The 20,934-nt window shown below is 48.0% G+C and overlaps 2 protein-coding genes across 5 annotated transcripts in view; one reads left to right on the forward strand and one right to left on the reverse strand.

The window, feature by feature from the left end:
* Window positions 1-20,934, forward strand: part of LOC142576673 (uncharacterized) — a 334,510-nt gene that overhangs the window by 283,946 nt on the left and 29,630 nt on the right. For all 4 annotated transcript variants that reach the window (XM_075686902.1, XM_075686904.1, XM_075686905.1 and 1 more), the window contains exon 13: window positions 349-660. In XM_075686902.1, the coding sequence (XP_075543017.1) occupies window positions 349-660 (312 nt within the window). The remainder of the gene's footprint in view (window positions 1-348; window positions 661-20,934) is intronic.
* Window positions 7,468-20,934, reverse strand: part of LOC142576674 (uncharacterized) — a 47,012-nt gene continuing 33,545 nt past the window's right edge. Inside the window, exons 4-5 of the mRNA XM_075686906.1 lie at window positions 18,729-18,827; window positions 7,468-7,678 (exon numbers count right to left, since the gene is read on the reverse strand). Of these exons, the coding sequence (XP_075543021.1) occupies window positions 7,667-7,678; window positions 18,729-18,827 (111 nt within the window). The 3' untranslated portion in view covers window positions 7,468-7,666. The remainder of the gene's footprint in view (window positions 7,679-18,728; window positions 18,828-20,934) is intronic.

Here is a 20,934-nt window from a genome sequence, read left to right on the forward strand (position 1 = left end):
GCTAGGAGGTTGTATTTGGTGATGCTTCTTTGTGTTGCGTTTGTCAGTAAGGTTCGTCACCACTGTGGGTGGGACGTGTTTGCTGCCAAAATACACTGAACGAGAGCAAGAAAAGTCCTCACAAAACCACATCTCGTATTGTGTTGTGCCATTTTGTCTTCCCCACATGCCAAAGCTTTGTTTACACTGATTCCCACAGTATACGGGATCTGCTCAAGAAAATTGCACATGCAGTTGACCCTGCATCAAAAATTGGATGTCAGGGGACACTGATCTGTTTATGTTGCAATACTGAGAGAAGCAGGTGTCTCGTTGCCATGCTGATGGAGAGAACTCTGGTGGGTGCAGCTGCTGTTCCAGCAAATGGGTGACCTGAAGGAGAAGAACCGCTGCCTGTCGGCCGTCAACCAGGAACAGGGTCGGCAGTTGCAGGAGGAGCTGTCCCAGCGGGGCTTCTCCTCTGAGGCGGATGCCATCTGTGCCAAGCTGCAGCTGCGTCAGGAGCTGGAGCAGCTGCGTGAGGAGCTGCTGCTCAAGGACGAGCAGCTGCGCGCCCTGGCAGCCAAGTTTGGCCGCTTCCGCAAGGCGTACGAGGACAACTACCAGCGAGCCACTGACGACATCGACAAGCTCGACACCATGCTCGAGCGTGTCATTGAGGTGTGTGTGCACAGTGTGTGCTTATAGTTACTTCATAAACTTTAAAGGCCAACAGCAACAAAATTTTGGACTGTGTGAAAAGCCTAGTCTGAGATAATGTAGGTATATAATAGCATCCAAAAATTTCATGTTTGAAATACAAATGGTTGCGATATGAAAAGATAGCTAAAATTTACATTTTTGATACTGAAACTAAAAAAAAAAGTGCCACAATACTTCTTGCAGAAAGTGACACATGACTGCAGACGTGTGGCTCCGCAGCGTGACCTCCGAGGTTAGGTAACACCTTTGGGTGTGCGTGGTGCTCTGAAAAGTCTCAGACGCAACGTGCTAGAACGTATGCCATACATGCTTACCACCAGGTGCGTCGTCTGCTTAGATGCTGTTTAAAGGCTGATACAGTGAAACTTCATTACTACAAATGGCTCCTTAAAAACTTTTCAAATAACGAATTTTTCAAAAATACCCCTGCTGACTGCTTATAGTTTTGGTGTCAAAATATTTCAGTACTGCAAGCAAAGTTCAGAACACCGAACTTTTCAGAATAACGTTAGTAATCAGTTTTCATGTCATGTTAACAATACAGAGTGCTACAAACAAATATTTAGAAATCTGGGGATTCTTGGATTTCTGTTTATCATCTCCTGAAGTTTGTTATGCCGAGATATGTCACTCTATTAAGAAAATTAGGCAGTAAGGATGAGAGGATATTCAATGTTTCGAATATGAATAGCATATTCCACCTGAACTGTATGTATTCGAAGAGGAACTATTCAGTGTCTCTTAATATTCAAAAAATACCAAATACAGTAGAACCTTGTTCATGCATCTCGGGAAAAAAAAACGACTACAAGAAAGAGCGTACCAACTAGAAAAACATAATTCGAAGTTGCTAAACAATGTGGCTTGATGTGGCTAAACAAGGAGGTTTGACGTGTGCACTTGGCAAGAGATGCGTCGACCTGGTGGGCTTGAGCAGCCTGAAGCAAGCTTTGTCTTTTTAATATTGTGTAATGTTCAAGACAGCAGCAGGAAACAGAAACAAAATCGAGCTGGAGGGCAACACCAGAACACAATGCCGGCAGAGGGAAACATTACACTCACTTCACACTGCCTGCCACAGGTAGCGGTGGTGCATTTGGGTTATTACATAATAAGAGATTCTTTTTTTTTTTTAAGCTGTACGTTTTAGTTTTTCTTGCGGCTGTTTCACTGCACTTCACGTGCAGTCAAACAGCTAGAGGAATGACGATACTTGTTGCAATATGGTTGGTGACAACAGCTGGGGTTGCAATGTGCGACGATATTTGTGAGTGTGTACCATGCAGAGACACTGAATGCATGCTGGCATTGTCGCTTCACACGTGCGAGCACTGTGGGGTGGGCGCCTGCAGCTCTCGATCCCACGTACCTCGCACCTTTTTTTGTTAACTAGCAACATGTATCGTATGATCGCAGTTTGGCGATGATGTACTTAATGTTGGTGTTGAAAGATTGTGTTTCCCGGGTGCATATTAAACAGTAAAAAAGAAGCATAACCATACTAGGTAAATGTTTTGTGTTCTCGATTGTGAACGTTGGTGCCGGTAAATCGAATGAAACGCGATGATACCAACAAAGTTCTACTGTATTTTGCAACAGTCGACTGTGAAAGTACGGTTAATGCTCTCTGTCTGCTAAAAGAAATACAGTGGAACCTCGATTATGTATTCCCCAGTCATTCGACAACCCACACTTTACAACAAAATGGTTTGGTCCCAGCAAAACCCCGATGGAAATAATGTATTAAAAATGTAGATTACATAAGATGCAATTTTACCCCAACCTCGCTTTGTATGGCACCTCTCAGGTACCGTCTGAGAAAAGAAAAGCCCTAAGCAGATGCAAGCTGGCATGTGAGTACATCGCAATTGGCTTATAATGGGTTACTTTAGCGTTACGTTGGCAACCTGTATGTTTACGTCTCGATCCAGTCCATACACAAGTCAACCAAAGTTAAAAATAAAGTTTGTTTTCGGTTGTAATTGGCGAGATTTTTGCTGTACTTGTGCTACGGTTACGATACCGCAGTACCCTGTGGTCCTTTGCGCTTCAACTCTGCTTATTCGGGACGTTACGGTGGCATACTGCATTTGTTATGATGCCCGCTTCCAGAGACAAGCAATTTTGATGGCCAAGAAGGAGGGAAACTCCAGCATGGTTCAGCAGCTCGATGTCAGCGATTCGCAGATGGCAGCACCCGCGGGAGGCCCTCTTTAAATGCGAGGCTGGTCGAAAGGGCTTTGTGGATCTCATAGTGACCTGCTACCATCCCCAAATAAAATGGTTGTGCAGCCTCTTAAGAAGTACTCAATCTGAAAGAAGCTCAAATGTGACATGATCTCGTGCAATCACTTACGGAGATAGTCCCAGTATCGAACCCCTCAAAGTATACGAGCGATAGAGCTCTTGGCACTGATAATGAGCTTGGCGCAGTGCCAGAACCACTTGTTGGGGATGCTTTTGGTGCCAAGTTATGCAAAATTTTATGAAAGTGAAATTATCTCCGAAAGGGATCGCCCAAGAATACCGCCCAAGGAAAGCTGTCTCCACCTCATACGACGAAGATACGTGAAGAGAACTTGTTTCCGAAGTGTCTGTTTGTTCCCACTTCTGTGTCCATTCCAACTTACGTGGACATATCGCGCAGGATTGACAAGATTTGGCAGTTTGTGTATGCGGCGATGTTTGCGACTTGCTGCCAGAGGTTGCAGTTCTCAAGAAAATGCTGATGCATCATGGCATGGTTGCCAGGTCGAAAAAGGGAAAAGTAGGCAAAAAATGTCGTCAGCCTGCCGCCATGGTCAATCACTTTAAAGGGACCCTGAAACGATTTTGAGGATTTTCTACAAACGTACTGAGTCGTTAGAGTAGGTGCTTCTGATCATTAATTGACATATCTAAGTGCTCCGCATAAAGCGTGTAATTTATTATAAGGTTTTTAAATTGCACATCACTGCCGATCGCAGCACACTGCTCGGCGGAATTTTAAGCCGCCCCTACCCATATGACAAAAATCACCCATATGACGTCAGTGGGGCGAGCTATCCGATTGGCTGACCAGGGCGCGTGATCGATAATTTTTCCAACTTTATGGTAAACAAATAATCTTCGTAATAGTTGTAATGTTAGTTCATTTGTTTCTGTATAAAGAAAGTAACATAAAGAGAATGTACAAGAACAATTTTTCAGTACATTTAAGCACTTCCGGCACACAGCAAGTGTCGTCTGCGTGTATTACAACGTACTCCATTTTGACGAGAGCTCCGCGGTCAGAGTCGGTCTGTCTTTTCGCGAGCACTATGATTCGACTTTGTTGCCTTGCAGACTGCAAATGTAGCGACTGGCTATATGTCAAGGTGCGACATCGTGTCCCTCTGCAAGGCAGCATACGAGCGAACTGGCTGCTGCGTATCGGACTGACACTATCCGATCGGCACCAGGATTTGCGCGTTTGTACTGGTCACTTTACACCAGAAGATTACTAACACAATGGCGTTTCACGAGTCCAGTATTAGGGCAAACGCAAGCGCAAGGGGACAGGGTCTGGCCACTTGACTGTGCCCTAATGGGATGAGCCATGAGATAAGCAGAGGCGCAAATCTGAATGGTCTGCACGGTGCAGCCACCTGGTGGCACAGAGCTCAACCATACACAGTAGCAGTAACGAAGTGTATTCTTCTTTGCTGCTGGTGTGTATTTTTCGCAGGAGTGTAATCATGAACACGTTGTTTTTATAATTGTTTAAAATGTTTCACTCTTGGTTAGAGCAATATTAGCGCTTTGTTTGGCTGGTTAAGTGCTGCGCCAACAAGTGGCTGGACCGTGCAGACCGATCGCGTACATACATCCACGCTAAAGCTCCTTCATCAGCTTGAGTTTATGCCTCCAGTCATTTGCCGAAATGACCAGCTTGCCTGTGGTTACCGGAATACCAGACACGTTCAGCGCTAGGACAGAATGCTCGCAACGCACGCTGCTTCGATAGCTCTTGCTTGGGGTCGACGGCCAAGCGGCTAGCGGAGAGGCCTCGCGCGGGTGGGGGCGGGCTCCAAAACAACCGGAAGTGGACGATGTGACGTCGCATCGTGACGCATAACCAGTGAAGGCGGAGCTTAGCCCCGATCGCTCGGCGAACGAGTTGAGCAGGAAAAGCATGGCTAGGGAGGAGGGTAACTTCTAATCGATTGTAGCTCCATTAATACGTAACGCTTCACTTAAATTGTGGTGCGAATGTTCTACTTAAGTTGTACCCTACGTGTCTACAAAATTTGTCCGAACCGTTTCAGGGGCCCTTTAAGGAGAAAACATTGCTGTAGCCAATTATGAACTGCTCTTTTTGGAGCTTGTTATGTTAAGTGCCCTTCGACTTATTACAAACGTGACTTTGGGATCACATTAGAAGTCTGTATTCTTAGTTGGTGAGAAACTGGCGGAAAAAATCCAGTCATCCACGGACATTCATGCCTTTTTGTTGCCTTTTTATAAACAAGGTAAACATCCTACCGAATGGAAGCACCTCGGCTGTTTGGACTTACCAATTAAAGTGAGCAAATTTTCTTTTTTTTTTTCTGAGCCATTGGCGTTGACTTAAGAAAGCACAGTAACTCTTTCCTTACTCTTCTGGCCTCCCCGGCAAGCCTGGCCCTCCACACTGAGAGAGATGGAGAGAGAGAATAAGGTTTATTTGCTTTATATGTTTACCGTATGTTCGATCTCTTGCATGCTGTCATGATGGCCTAGTGTCCGGAGGAGGGCTTATCCTGTTGTGGTCCGCTGTAATCTTGTGTTTCGGGAGGTGAGCTTTGTGAACTCCCTGTGTTCGTCATAAGTTTTTGTTATGCTGAGGTCTAGTAGCTCCATGGTTGCCATTCTTGTTGGCAGATCCAGTGCTGTCTTATAAGCTGTCCTGAGAATTGCCTCAACTTGTTCACGTTCCCTTTGGTTTAGGTGCGGCTAGAGGAAGGCTGTAGGTGACTTTGCTCACCACTCTTACCAGCTTGAAGGTGTCCTCTTCCTTGAGTAACTTTCTTCTGTTTGGGAGGCGCACGATCATTCTTGTCACTTGGAATGCAAACTCAGACCCAGACAGTGTGGTCCACCCTCTGGTTAGATTGAATCGACCTTCCTAGAATCCTTTGTGTTTGTACTTTTGGTACATGTACCAGGCCAGCATGACTCTCAGGTCTACTTTATCATCCTCGGTCTAGGCCTGCACACCCCACGTATTTCCAACTTTTCTGGTGAGCTTGCCCTTGCATGACCCTCTCCTCAGTCAGCTGCCACTTGGAGTTTCTCTTCTTTGAGTCCCAACAAGCCCTCCGTCATTCATATCGTTATGTCGCTGACGCACATTCCATGCCGGATGCCTTCTGTGGTGTTCAGCTTCTCCTCCAGGCCAGTCATTGCGATGATGAAGAGAAGGGGTGATATTACGGACTCTTGTGACATGCCCTTGTTAGGCAGCCCGAGCGTGTCTGACCTCACAGCCCCTCATCCTTATGGTCGCAATCCTGTCTGTGAGGAACGCCTTGACGTAGCTGTCGGTCTTTCTTTCGCAATTTAAGTAGTTCAAGCTGAGTTCCTCAATACTTTTACTGGTCATGAAACTGCCCCGAAAGTTTGATATAGGGACAAGAGTGGCCGCTAGGTGACAAGAGTGGCTCGCCATTCAGGGGGCATCGAAGTGAATCCGGAGCTGGCGCTTTGCGGCCTACAACGGAACTGAAAAATGCGAAAAAATACTTCTACGGAGCGAGACTACTGTTAGAAGGATGTGTGTCCGGGCAGATGAAGGCACAGACAAAAATGAAACTGTTTATCCACGCACTGGCGGCCGGCGAGCCCTGTAACACTCGGCAAACATGCACGCAACCGACTGCGCAACAAGCCAGCGGGCCTTGCTTGCGAAATACGAGTCCCTATTACAAAAACAAATAAGACAGGCGCCAGCATGGTATGTGCTGGCTATTATTTAAGAGACAGAGATGGGACCACCTGCCGGTCCGACGGAGCGGGGCTGGCGCGTTCGCCGTTCAAGTTACGAGGCGCAGTGCGCATACACGCACCGGCAATGGGCGCAGGCGCCCCTGGCTATGCCTGCTCGCGTGGAGGCAGGTCTGGTGGCAGTGCTCGTTCTACTTGAAGGAAATCTGGGTAAACGACGATTAATGGGACTTAGTAATAAATCTAGCTTTAGAACGAGAATTTCAATGGCAATAATAGCATGTTATTTATACTTTGCAATATACAATGTTGATAAAACATTTTTTCCTAAAGCCTTTAGTGCAAATTCCAGTAGCCGATCCACGGCCCCTTTAAGACTCGGACCGGCCTTAATTGCTCCCGAAAGTGCAATGGTTACAACTCACGACCACGCCTATCCGCAATTTTCTACATAGCCGCTTACTTGTGAACATATGTTTTCATTTTATTCAATGTATTTTATTCGTAACTACAATCAGTATGAATGAAACAGTGATTAAAATTCCAAAATAAGCAATTAAGGCCAAGTGCTGTTTCATATGAATTTCTTGCTTTTTTTTTCTTTTTTTACTGCCAGCACCTTCATCCCACATCTGCCCTTAAGGTTGCTTATAAAGTATTCTGTAACTTTCATTCTTTTATTCTGGTTTTTATTGCAACTGGTATTGATAATTTATCAATACAATCAAGTAATTTTTCTTAAGTATTTCTTCTTCATGGCCGAGACCATCATTAATAAGGTAAACTAAGTCAGAACCGGTTTCCAACGTCAAAGGTGAAGAAAGTGAGAACAATAGTTTTATTCATGAGAACAGGACAACAATTTTTAAAGCAAGAAATCCAAGCAATCCCACAAGCTTCAGTTGACAGCGCTGAAGTTGTTGCTCCACACAATGGATATGGGCCTTCAATTTTTTAAGCTGCGAGAAGCTGCATATGGTTGCCTCCGTTTGACAGGCAGCGTCTACACGAACGCTTCCGTTCACCCCAATGCCTACGAAAAAGAAGAAAAGCAAAAATTTCACTCATAAATATCTCGTGTGCCGCACATGCAATCAGCAAGCAAGCAACAAGGCACACGCATGTCTACTTTCATTACCTGCGCCAGTCTCCATTGCATTTGCGCCCGTCGAACTCGAGCACATCGTCGCTGCAGTGCCGGAGCTCTCCAGGTCAGCTGACAGTTTCCGGCGACGCTTGGTAGCCTTAGGCTGTCAAGGCGAGTGAGTTGTGGACTTTTTCAGATTTGACAAATATGCAGGAAGGCCTTAGAAAATCCTCGGCACGGCATCCGGCGAAAGTTTTGGCACATCACGCTGCGACGTCACAACCACGCCATCAACTACCCATTGATCCGCACGCACAATGTCACTCGCATCGAAGTGCTTTTCACAGACATGCACATGCGGGGAGCCGAAACTGAAGCCAGAAGTTTCTCGGCGTGGTATGGCGAGCTTCCATTTTTCACGCCGGTCGCTGTCACTGGGCAGGCCGAACATCGACACTTTGTCTGCATTTCCCCTGTACCCAGTGCGGCATCCAGGTACGCAACAAGTACGCGGCTTCCTGACCCGACTTTCAGGCACACCCAGGGCACATTTTCATGAGACACAGCACACGGAGAAGCCGAAAACTGTCAGCTCACATGCCACGCTACTTCGCATTGCCTTCGTTCTCGCCTTCGCGATGCCCCTCCGCTACACGCAGCGCACCAAGCGCTCCTGCAGCGTGACGGCGAAGCTTCACGACCAGTAAAAGTAAGGAGGGGCTCTGGTTCCAGCTCAACGGCATAGCTTCATGGCTAACATTGTCAAAGGCCCCTTAGAAGTCGAGGCCATGACCACATGCTCTCCATACTGTGGAATGTTGCTCAGAACTTCCTTCTTGATGATGCGTAGGATATCTTTCAATGATAGCTTGGGTCAGAACGCAAACATTGTGTGAGGCATGGTGTCATTATCCTCCAGGTAATTTTCCAGCCTGATCATAATGATCCTTTCATGCAGTGTTCCTCAGCATGAGGTTAGTGAGATTGGCCGCATATTTTTCAAGCATGGCTTCTTGCCTGGCTTTGCGACGGTGGTGATCTCTGCATGTCGCTGCTGTTTCGAAACAGTTTCCACCTCCCAGTGCTCATTCAAGAAACTTGTGATGTACTTAATGTGTTCTGCCCCTACATTTCTTATAATTGTGCTGCCTATCTTGTCTGCTCCTGCTGCCGTGTTCTTGATAGCCATTTTGGCCACCACATATACGAAGCTGCTCTCCACTTTTAAGTTGAAGAAGAGGCCTGCCTCATCAGCATAAAATACGTATCGCAGTGCAATACTTCCAAAATCAACGTCGGCTGCATGTTCAATCATTGACAGCTTACTTGTCGACTTTCTAGCCTTCACCACTTGTCTAACCAGTGCAGCCATCATCTGAAAACTTGGAAATTTTTCAATTCCGAGAGACATGTCAATGTTGTTGGCTTTTATTTACTTATTTATTTATTTATTTATTTATTTATTTATTTATTTGATATACCCTCAGTGCCAAAGCATTACAGAGAATAGTGGGAAACAAAAAATACAAGGGGAAAATACATATATTAGTGTATACTACATATATTATAATACTGCGCGGTGCTATATATATTATTATATAGTACTGCACATGTTTAATATTAGACCCCTAGAAGTAACATGGAAATACCGTGATTACTTATGTTTGTATAAACTAGTTTTCAATCACTTCTCCTGTTTGTGGTTACTGTCAGCTGTAACATTCTGCGGGCCTCACCCTAACCTGCATAATCCTAGCATTTTCTATGTGAATTGCTCTTGCACCTTTAACGCTATAACACGTCTTGTAACACAACAAAATAACTTGCGTGATTATCTTGATATATTGATTGTAACGAAGAAGAGTAGCCTGCTGGTGAAGAGCGTGTGATGGTTAAGAGGTGGATGGATCAGAAAGGAGGCTGATGAGAGCACTGACCCAGGGATCCTTGCGGTGCTCTGACGACATGTTATGCAGTGCATGAGATGTAAGTATGGGCTCAAGGGTGTGGGGTTCTCACCCGTGCTCTTGGGACAAAGAAATGACAACACAGTAGCGCAAACAACCACAACGGCATTTATTGCACCTTTCATAGACTAATGCCTGCTAGCCGAGTTGCTATCCACAAAACATGCTGATGGGCGTGCGACAAATCACGAAAGTCTGGCTCACCATGACCGGATAACTAGCGAATATGATCGCCCCATGCTGGACACCAACACCTGGTCGTTCGCACGTACAGTCATGCGAACGATGGCACGTTCAAACGATCGTGTTCGTCCATTTCGGGCTAGGCCTTGCGCGACGGTCTCGCAAAAGCATGGATCGATGCACATGCAGAGTGTCCGCGCCGCTTGCCGACCTCGAGTCAAAGAGGAAAAGCCTTCTACTCTTTGCGCCCAAGTAAACCCGCTGTTAGGTGGTGTCAGCAGAACAACACTCGCGCCATCTCTCGTACTACCCTGCAAGCATACCGACCGTTGCAGTAAATCCACGCAGCAAAGCCGGATTACAGGAGATGGGAGCCATGCGAGAAAACAACATATCATGGGGCGCGTGAAAGTCGCACATCCCCATAAGGGCAGATATCAAGCGCAGTCAACGGAGACCGGTGAGCGAGAAAGGGCATCAGTTGCCCATGTGTTTGCGGCCAGAATGGTAGAGAACGCGGATGTTGTACTCCTGTTGCTTAAGGGCCCAGCGAGCAAGTCGGCCAGATGGGTCCTTAAGAGTAGACAGCCAACAAAGGGCGGGATGGTCAGTCACAACATCGAAAGGGTGACCATACCAATAAGGACAGGATTTTTAAGGGCCTAAATAATGGCTAAACACTCTTTTTCGGTAACAGAGTAATTAGCCTCAGCCTTCGTTAGAGTTCAGCTCGCGTAGGCAACGACATATTCGTTAAACCCCACTTTTCGTTGCACGAGTACGGCGCCGAGTCCGACACCGCTAGCATTGGTGGGGGCTGTGGGTATTGCAGGATCGAAGTGGCGGAGGATAGGCAGTGAGGTTACCACGTGGCGTAATTTCGTGAAAGCGTCATCGCAGGCGGGCGACCAAGTGGAAAGTTCTTTGTCCCCACTTACCGTATTTACTCGCATAATGATTGCACTTTTTTGTCAAAACAGTTGACGCAAATTCATAGGTGCAATCATTATGCGGCTTAAATTTTCTGCGAAAAAAAAACATTTTCCTTTTTTATCCTGTGTTTGCTGCGGGATGACAACGGGTCAACAAGAAGATGGCTGCCGCTGTCAGTGCGGGACACCAAAACAAAAATGGCAGCCGGCGGAGCAAGCCAAACACTCCGAACGCGATTATTTTTCTTCTTGTGAGTACCTTACACGCATTGAAGTAGTTTCTTCTATATCAGTAACGAATAATATCGTTAATATTGACGCATGTATTCTACTTAGAAGACAACGATGATGGGGGCAATAACGGACTCAGTCTAGTGGGTGGCTGAGATTGGGTGAAGACAAAGACGTGCCTCGGTTCCGTTTGTTGTTGAACAGGTTGTCCTGTTGTTCTTGAACGTCTCCCTGTCTTCTGTCCGCGTTGTACCGTGACTCTGGTGGAGGCGCAGGGTACTGAGTTTGCCTGATGCTCTAGAATCCTTCTGGGAGTCGTTCCTCTAGCCCGGAGGCATTGTCACCAGTTACGACACCCGTGCATCGCTTTAGTCGCCGAATGCTAGGCCTTGCCTCGGAGTTTTCCTCTCTTCAACCACCTCTCTCTGGCAGCTGCACAAATCTCGCAATGGCCGAAACCAGCTCACTGCAAGCACCCCAAAGCAGCCGGTTTCCCAGTCCACAACAGGTAACCGTTCTGCATCCACTGGTTCCTGATCGCTATTGCGGTGCAGTCTTCCAAAACATTGAAGACTGGCTTGACAAGTATGAACGCGTCGCACAGATTAACCAGTGGACTGAGCAGCAAAAGCTTTCCCACGTCTATTTCGCCCTTGACGAAAGTGGCCGTACTTGGTACGAGAACCATGAAGCTAGCCTGACGACATGGAATGATTTTCGGCAGAAGATCACGGATACTTTTGCAAGTGCCAACCGACGCGACCGCGCCCAGCAGATGATGGAGGTACGGGTGCAACAGCCTAATGAGTCAGTCACAATGTTCGCCGAGGACATGGCCCGCCTCTTTCGTAGAGCCGACCCGAACATGACCGAAGATAGGAAGTTGCGCTACCTCATGCGAGGTGTAAAAGAGCTGTTGTTCAAGGGGCTTGTGCGGCATCCACCAGTCACCGTCACTGACTTTATCAAAGAGGCTACGGCTATTGAGCGGGCCCTTCATCAATGGTGCAGGCAGTACGATCGACTGTCGACCAGCAATGCAATCAATGCTGCCGCAGGGACTGTCGAGTATCAGAATTCCTTGCGTGAATTGATCGGAGAGCTTGTCGGAGAGGAAGTGCAAGAGATTCTGACACCGACGTTGGATAGACCTGTAGCATGAATCGCCGGAGTGGTGCGCGACGAAATCAGGCAGGCGTTCCCGGCAGCTGATTTTCGAGATCACCAGCATCCCATGACTTACGCTGCCGCTGTCCGATGTCCACTACCCATCACAACCACACTGCCGTACCACCAGCCTCCAACAGCCGCTCCTTGGTCACCGCCGCAAGAGGATGCTTCGAGGCGCGCACTCGTTATGCCGCTGCAGTCACACCAGCAGCCGTCGTTCGCCACCCCTTGATCAAAGCCGCAAAACGACGCTACGGGACGGCCGCAATTTCAGAAAGCCGACGTTGACAGTAGCGCTGTGTCCGCGTCTTGCCACTGTCTCTCGTCCCTTTTCGTGCGCTAAAAAACCTCAGTTACGGAGAAGTGCCACTTTGGCTTTGCGGAACTACAGTTTCTTGGTCACGTCGTCAACCACGCAGGTGTCCGCCAGGATCCCGAAAAAATTGCCACCATCGCACAGTTTCCCGTACCATCCAATAAAAAGGCTGTCATGTGCTTCCTCGGCCTCTGTGCCTATTACTGGCGGTTTATTGCAGACTTCGCTCATATTGCGTCGCCGTTAACTCGCCTGACGAGAGACGACGTTGCTTTCGTATGGGGCGACGAAGAGCAAGGCGCATTCAACGACTTGCGGGGAGGTCTCCAGACACCTCCAGTGCTTGCTCACTTTGATGAGACCACTCCTACATTGCTCCACACTGATGCAAGCAATGTTGGCTTGGGAGCTGTTCTTGTGCAGCGGCAGGAGGACACAGAAAGAGTACTTGCCTATGCAAGTAGAACACTCTCACGCACAGAGGCTAATTACTCCACGACTGAGAAAGAATGCCTCGCCGTAGTATGGGCGGTTATGAAATTTCGCCCATATTTGTATGGCTGCCACTTCACAGTTATAAGCGACCACCATTCACTGTGTTGGTTGACAAACCTTAAAGATCCTTCGGGACGACTGGCGCATTGGAGCCTACGGTTGCAAGAGTTGACACGACTGTCAAGTACAAGTCGGGGAAACGACATACGGATGCTGACTGCCTGTCTCGATCGCCAATAGAGTCGTCTGCTCCACCCGAAGAAGACTCGGCATTTCTTTGTGTTCTGGACACATCCACCATCGCACAACAACGGGACAACCCTGAGTTGCTTGAACTCATCAATTACTTAGAGGGCAGATCTGCGAAACCACCTAGAGTTTTCGCAAGAGGACTGTTGTCATTTTGTTTGCAGGCGAAAGTACTTTACAAACGAAACTTTTCTTTGACCGGGTCCCCCTATCTGCTCGTCATTCCTGCAGCTCTTCGTACTGAAGTACTTGAAGCCTGTCACAATGATGTGACTTCTGGTCACTTAGGCTACATGAGAACGCTGGCCAGAGTGCAGCAGAGGTACTACTGGCCGAGACTTACCACCACCGTGAAACATCACGTTCGCACTTTCCTCGACTGCCAGAGGCGCAAGTCGCCTCCATCGAAACCAGCCGGCCTCCTAAAACCCGTCCAGGTTCCTCGAAAACCATTTGACCAAATCTGAATGGATATATTGGGCCCACTTCCTACTACTACAGGGAATCACTTTGTTATCATCACAACCGACTATCTCACACGTTATGCTGAAACAAAGGCAATCCAGAGAAGTACAGCAGGCGAGGTGGTGCGCTTTTTCATTGAGCATGTTGTGTTGCGACACGGCGCACCAACTGTCGTAATAACAGATTGAGGAACCGCATTCACGGCTGCACTGTTAGATCACGTCTTGCTGCTAAGTGGAATGTCTCATCGGAAGACAACCGCCTACCATCCACAAACCAACGGATTAACAGAACGCCTAAACAAAACAATTGAAGACATGCTCTCCATGTACATGGATGTTGAACAGAAAAATTGGGACAACATCCTACCTTATATCACCTTTGCATATAACATGGCGAAACAAGAGACAACGCGCATGACTCTGTTCACCCTTGTTCACGGACGGGATGTACGAACGATGTTGGGTCCAATGCTTCCACACGACTTTGACAACACTGATACGGACGCCAATGTTTTTACACAACGTGCAGAAGAGGCTCGGCAGCTCGCACGCTTGCGGATCTGCCAGCAGCAAGACTACGACGCAGGGCGCTGTGATCATCACCGTCGAATACAGTCGAACCCGGATATAATTTGATGAGGATCGAAAAATAGTTCGATATAGCGAAAATTCGATATACAGATATAGGCCAAAAAAGCACTTGCGATCATAAAAAATTGTGGCTTACCGATTGGAACAGCCGCGAATCACATAGCGTGTGCACACAATATGAAAGCGCTTTATTTCAGGGAAAAAAATCACTAATTTTGGGCTGATTTTTCCTCTGGGGAATGAAGTTTAAAACACTAGTATCAATCTTCTCGAGACTGTCCAGGTGCGAGAGCCCAGGGTCTTCCATTTCGCCTCAACAGCGCCGAATCAGGCTGAACGCTGACACCAGTTCAGTGGCTGTGTACGGACGTGTTTCTTCGAAAACACAGTTGCCCTCATCGTCGTTGGAATCGCCGTCTTGAACGGCAGCTATTCCGGCCACAATGTCCTCATCAGCGAGGTCGGCTACCGCTTGAACTTCGCTGTCAGCGTTAATGAAGTCATCAACAGTAACTTCGGACGGGACGGCGCCGGGAAAATTGGACAAGTCACGGAACGCGTCCTCCAAGCACTCATCGTCATCTAAAGCTTCCGGACATTCATCTCCGGCCACTTCAAGGCCTGCCTTGCCGAAAGTTGGCTACTGTGGCCTGCTTCACGTCGCCCCAAGCGCCGGTAATCATCTGGATCGCGCCGAGCAGGTCATTCTTGAGATCGGTTCCCGCGCGGAGGTTTATGAGGAGCCGTTGAATAAGTCGCTTCCAATAGCCTACCTTAAATGCCTTTATGATACCCTGGTCAAGAGGCTGCAGTCTCGCAGTGGTGTTCAGCGGGAGAAACTTCAATTCGATGTGCTGCAGCTTGCAAGTCGTTTGATGGGCCGAACAGTTGTCTACCAGAAGGCAAGCTCGGTGGCCCGACTTGCCCAACTCAGCGTCCCAAGCCTGCAGCCATTCAACAAAAAGTTGACGTGTCATCCAGGCCTTCCTATTACAGCCGTAGCGCACAGGAAGCTGTTTACAGTTCTTGAAGCAGCGTGGTGACTTGCTCTTCCCGGTCACGAATGGCCGTAGCTTGCACGAGCCGTCGATATTGGCTGCAAGCAGCACCAACACATGCACTTTGCTCATTTTACTGCCGTGGCATGAGGTTCCACGAAGAGCGAGTGTCTTGTTTGGCAACATTTGCCAAAAGAGACCAGTTTCGTCTGCATTGAAGATTTCTGCAGGTGAAAACTTCTCAGTGATCTTCGGCCACTCCTCAGAAAGCCACTGTTGCATCTCCTGGCTGCTGACAGCCCCACTTTCGCCTAAAATGGCCTTTCCTACAATGCCGTGGCGGTTTTTAAACCGTTGCAGCCATCCAGTGCCACCGCAAAAGTTCTCTTCGCTAAGAGCCGTAGCAAACCATTTGGCCTTTTCAATTAACATCGGGCCATCCACGGGAATATTTTTCGCTCGGATTTCAAGAAACCACGTATAGAGTCCCTTCTCCACTTTGTCAAAAGCAGCAAGGCGCACACGACACGCTCCCGAGCGACTTTTCTCACCTGCTTTAAGCTTGATGTCCTGCTTGTTTTTTAACAACGTACTTAAAGTACTCCGCGGAATGCCGAATGCGTCTGCCACGGAGGACTTCTTTTCTCCATTCTCGATACGCCAGATTACTTCAAGCTTTCTTGCAAAGTCCAGATTCTTCCTCTTTTTGATGTCCGTGGATGCCATAGCTCACCAGATGACCACAATCACACATGCTACACACGGCATATTGAAACAGAGGTACGCACAACAAAATGCGTGATGCGCAGATGGAGCAGTCCGAGCGAAGCCTGTTCGAGCGGCAGTCAACGGGGCTGCGAAGGAATGACAAAGGGAAGAGAAAGAAGAGAGCGGGGAAAAAGATCGGCGGAATATGCCATCGAAGGCGCTGTGTTCGTTTTTTGAGCCCTCTCTGGCTCTCGTCTCCCCTGGCCCACGAGCGACCGTGCCGACCCCTCACTCTCTCTCTCCCTTTTCCCAGGAAGCGTGGCTTGGAAACGTCGCCACGTCTCCATGCTGCGCACTCTCTTCACTGAGCTCCAATGCCCTTGCCCAATGCACACGCCGGCGGTAGAGGAGGAGCGAGAGAGCTCGCGCTTGTGGGGCGCAAGAACGGGGGAAAGGCTCTGCGTCTCCGTCGCTAGGCGACGGCCGCGCATGCGCAGAGGAGGAGCCCGCTGACTGACTCTGTGGAAATGTTTTCCCCTGAGGACCGGACACGAATTTCTTTGGGAAAAGCGCACCTTCCAGGGGCGCGGCGCGGCGCGGCGTTTGATATATCGAATGTCCGACGAAAATGGAATTCAATATAATACGCAATTGTCCTATACTTTTACATAGTATTTTCAAGGGTGTAATCTGTGTGTTCGATATATCCAATAATTCAATATATGCGGGTTCAATATATCCAGGTTCGACTGTTGTAATCTATGACGTCAGCGACAGAGTGTGGGTTTGGACACCCATACGGAAACAAGGCCTCTCTGAGAAGCTGTTAAGACGATACTTCGGACCATATCAAGTATTACGCCGACTGAGTGATGTCACGTGCGAGGTCGTCCCCGATAGGGCCAGTTGTACGCAGCGCCGCACGCATTGTCCTGAACTTGTGCATGTTGTCCGCATGAAGCTGTATGTGAGCGAATAACTATGAGAGAGACTCTTACTTCCGCGAGTGACATTTCTGGTTTAGCCTCGGGGCGATGCTCTTTTAGAGAGGGACAAATGATGCATGTATTCTACTTAGAAGACAACGACGATGGGGGCAATAACGGACTCCGTCTAGTGGGTGGCTGAGATTGGGTGAAGACGAAGAAGACGTGCCTCGGTTCCGTTTGTTGATGAACAGGTTGTCCTGTTGTTCTTGAACGTCTCCCTATCTTCTGCCCGCGTTGTACCGTAACAATATTGGCAAGTTTCCGACAATAATGTAGCCATGTCAACTTTGAGGAGACAGAAATGGAGATGGGCGCGCTTAGCTGCCAGTGACATAGAAACACATGGCAGACATGTTGCTGAAACTGCGACATTTGTCTTTACTGCTACCCTAATACAGCATGTTTCTGCTAAGGGTGGGCGAATATCTTAGCCGTGTTGCGAGCATCGACGTATGAATAGGGTACACTTCTAACGTATCAGTGTAAATGTGGCCACTATTGTTGCTGCTCATGATTTTTTGCGTGCCCACGAGTGCAGACGAGAAGAATCGAAGGGCCCCCGCAGGGGCGTCTGCGTCAGCAGGCGTTTGGCGCGTTGCGACACCACGTACCCGAGCACACGAGGGTTGGACCCTCCCGCGTGTAGCCGTGCGCAACTTAGCCGTGTCTGGGGAAAAGGGAATCCTGGGGGTTGAGACGATGCTGGGTGTTTGGACCTTTAAGGCCCCCCGGCGGAGGCAACACACTTCTTCGGCCTCGGCTTCACGTAGACGGCACCTCCAGACTGACCCACCTGGAGGAAATCGGCCGTCGCCTTTTCCTGTCTCTCTCTTCCTACAACCTTTGTCTTTACCTTACTTTCAAGCTTTCCTGTCTCCTTCTCTCTTCGATTTACTTCCTTCTCCTTGGCGGCAAGGGTTAACCTGGTGTATGTATCCAACCTTGGGTATTTTATATTAGGTTATAGTAGCTACGTACAGCTGGCGTCTGCGTTTCCTCCCGGACTCGTGGCGTCCCCTTGTTGGGCTCGATGGTGGGCGGCTGGCTTAGCTACCGAAATTAAATTATTCTGCATGGCTAAGACGTCATTCCCCCCCCTTTCCAATCGTCCTCTTTCAAAAAGAGGGTGCACCGAAGAAACCTTTCAGCTATTCAGCCAGCGCAAAGAAACTTTCCCCCGCTTTCATGTAATACACAGTCAAGATTCCGAAAAGACAGTCAGAACTTTCTCACCTTTCATTGTAGCTAAATGCCTTACCGACACACTAGGTGCTGGCTACAAAGTGACAAAAATGAGCAGTGGCAACCTTCTTCTTGAGGTCCGCGACACTCAACAGCATGGCAAACTCTCAAATCTCCTAGCATTCTGTAATGTGGCAATCACCGTTACCCCCCACCGATCACTGAACACGTGCAAAGGAGTCATCTCTGATGAAGATCTATTGAGCCTAAGCGAGGAAGAGCTCCTGGAGGGCTGGAAAGAACACAATGTGATTCAGGTGCAAAGAATAAAGATCAAGCGAGACAACCAAGATATTCCAACTAAGCATCTAATCCTTACCTTTGCATCAAGCATGCTACCAGAAACCTTAGAAATGGGATATACCAAAATCAGTCAGGCCTTACATACCAAACCCCCGAAGATGCTTCAAGTGTCAGAGATATGGCCATGGTTTGCAAAGCTGCCGTGGCCGACTTACCTGTGCAAAGTGTGGCGAACACGAACACGAATCCAACAACTGTAATGGCACACTCCACTGTCCCAACTGTGACGGTGGACACGCAGCATACTCTCGAACCTGCCCCACATGGAAAAAAGAAAAAGACATAATCGCAATGAAAATCAAAGAAAACATCTCATTTCAAGAAGCGCAGAAACGTGTTTCATTTTTCCATACGTCAGGGTATGCTGGTGCAGCGCGCAAGGGGGCAATGTCGCAGCAGACTCTGGCTACGGCCCAGCCCACAACGAGTGTGGTTGCGGCCTTGCCACCAGCCCCCCTGGCGTCAGCAGCCAGCGCTGCTGCGCCGTCCCTGAAGGAGGGCCCATCGACCTCTGGGTTGGTGGCCTCCAAGGCCCTGCTTTTCGAGGCAAGGCCTACGGTGAAAACCTCCCGCTCGTGTGAGCGCAAGTCCAGCGGCTCCCAAGAGATCTCGATGGACACAACCCCGGACCAGAAGGCGCATCTAGCACCTTGAGAGCGGCGCGAGTCTCGCGACCGCTCCAAAAAAGACAAAACCCGTACCATAATCACGCGGCCTGAAAAGGCTCCGTAAGTCGTTTCTCTAACTTGACTGCTCTTGACGCACAGCATGAAAACACGAACAATATGGCTACACAAATAATACACCGGAACGTTAAAGGTCTTATCCGCAACCTCGATGACATTAAAGAACTCTTACACAAACATGGCCCAAAAGTGCTGTGTGTTCAGGAGACACATCTTAAATGTACACAAACAAACTTTTTTTGTCAGTACGCCATCTACCGTAATGACCGCAACGAGGCGAATACCTCGTCTGGCGGTGTAGCAATAGTTGTGGACAAGTCCGTAGCTTGTCACCATGTCGCCCTTCAGACGCCCCTTGAGGCAGTGTCAATTTGAGCAATTCTTATTAATAAATTGATCACTGTATGTTGCTTATACATACCCCCTAATTATCACCTCAGAAAAAGCGATTTTTTTGACCTAATTGATCAGTTGCTGGACCCCTACATACTTGTAGGCGATTTTAATGCTCACAGCACCATGTGGAGAGACTCGCGATGTGACTCGAGAGGCCATTTCATTGAAAATTTTCTATGAACTCCGGTGCTTGCCTCTTGAACAAGAAGGAGCTAACTTATTATAATATCCATCATAATTCATATTCCTCAATAGACCTGTCGCAATTTCCCTGTCGCTCTGCAGCAGTTTTCCCGGACTTGCAATGGCATGTAATCAAAGATCCCTATGGAAGTGACCACTTCCCTGTATTGTTAAATTCAATAGGTCAACACGAATGCCCCCCACATACCCCCCGGTGGAAACTAGCCTCTGCCGAATGGAATAATTTTAAAGAATCAACTTATTTATCACGAGATTTTGTCACTGATTTTAACACAGACGAAGCAGTAGCATATTTTACTTGTTTTATACTCGACGCAGCTGAAAAGTTTATTCCCCAAACACAAGGTCTCTCTTCCCAAACACAATTATTCCCAAACACAATGACCAGTGCAAACTGGCACGAAAGAAACAAAACAAAGCGTGGGGTTTGCTGCGTCGCTCCCCGACTGCAGAAAACCTCATTGAATTTAAACTGGCCAAATCGCAAGGAAGGCGCACGCGGAGACAGGCAAAGAGGGCTAGCTGGGAGAGGTTTCTCTCGGGCATCACATCCTGCACTCAAGAGTCCAAAGTTTGGAATGGTGTACGAAAGCTAAAGGGGCAGCACATCCACCCATTGCCCATAGTTGACTCTCAAGGAACTACCTTGGAAGACCAGGCAAACGCTTTGGGTGAACACTTTGAGTATGTATCAAGTTCCACACACTACACAAGATCATTCCTGAAGTATAAACAAATAGCTGAACTTAAGACATTTGATCGTAAATGCCGTCCGGATGAACCATATAACCGTCCTTTTATTATTGCCGAGCTTAAAGCTGCATTGAACACATGTAAAAGCTCTGCACCGGGAGCTGATAGAATCATCTATGACATGATTAAGAACTTACACGAAGACACAAAAATGACACTTCTGGCACTTTTCAACTCCATCTGGGCTGCCGGGTACTTGAAGCTAGGTAAAGACCCCTCCTTGGCGGCAAGTTATCGCCCGATAGCTCTTACAAGTTGTCTTTTAAGCTATTCAAAAAAATGATTAATCGTAGACTAATACATTTCCTTGAACTGAACAATA

This window comes from Dermacentor variabilis, chromosome 3 (genome assembly GCF_050947875.1).
Source record: "Dermacentor variabilis isolate Ectoservices chromosome 3, ASM5094787v1, whole genome shotgun sequence".
NCBI classification, from domain to species: Eukaryota; Metazoa; Arthropoda; class Arachnida; order Ixodida; family Ixodidae; genus Dermacentor; species Dermacentor variabilis.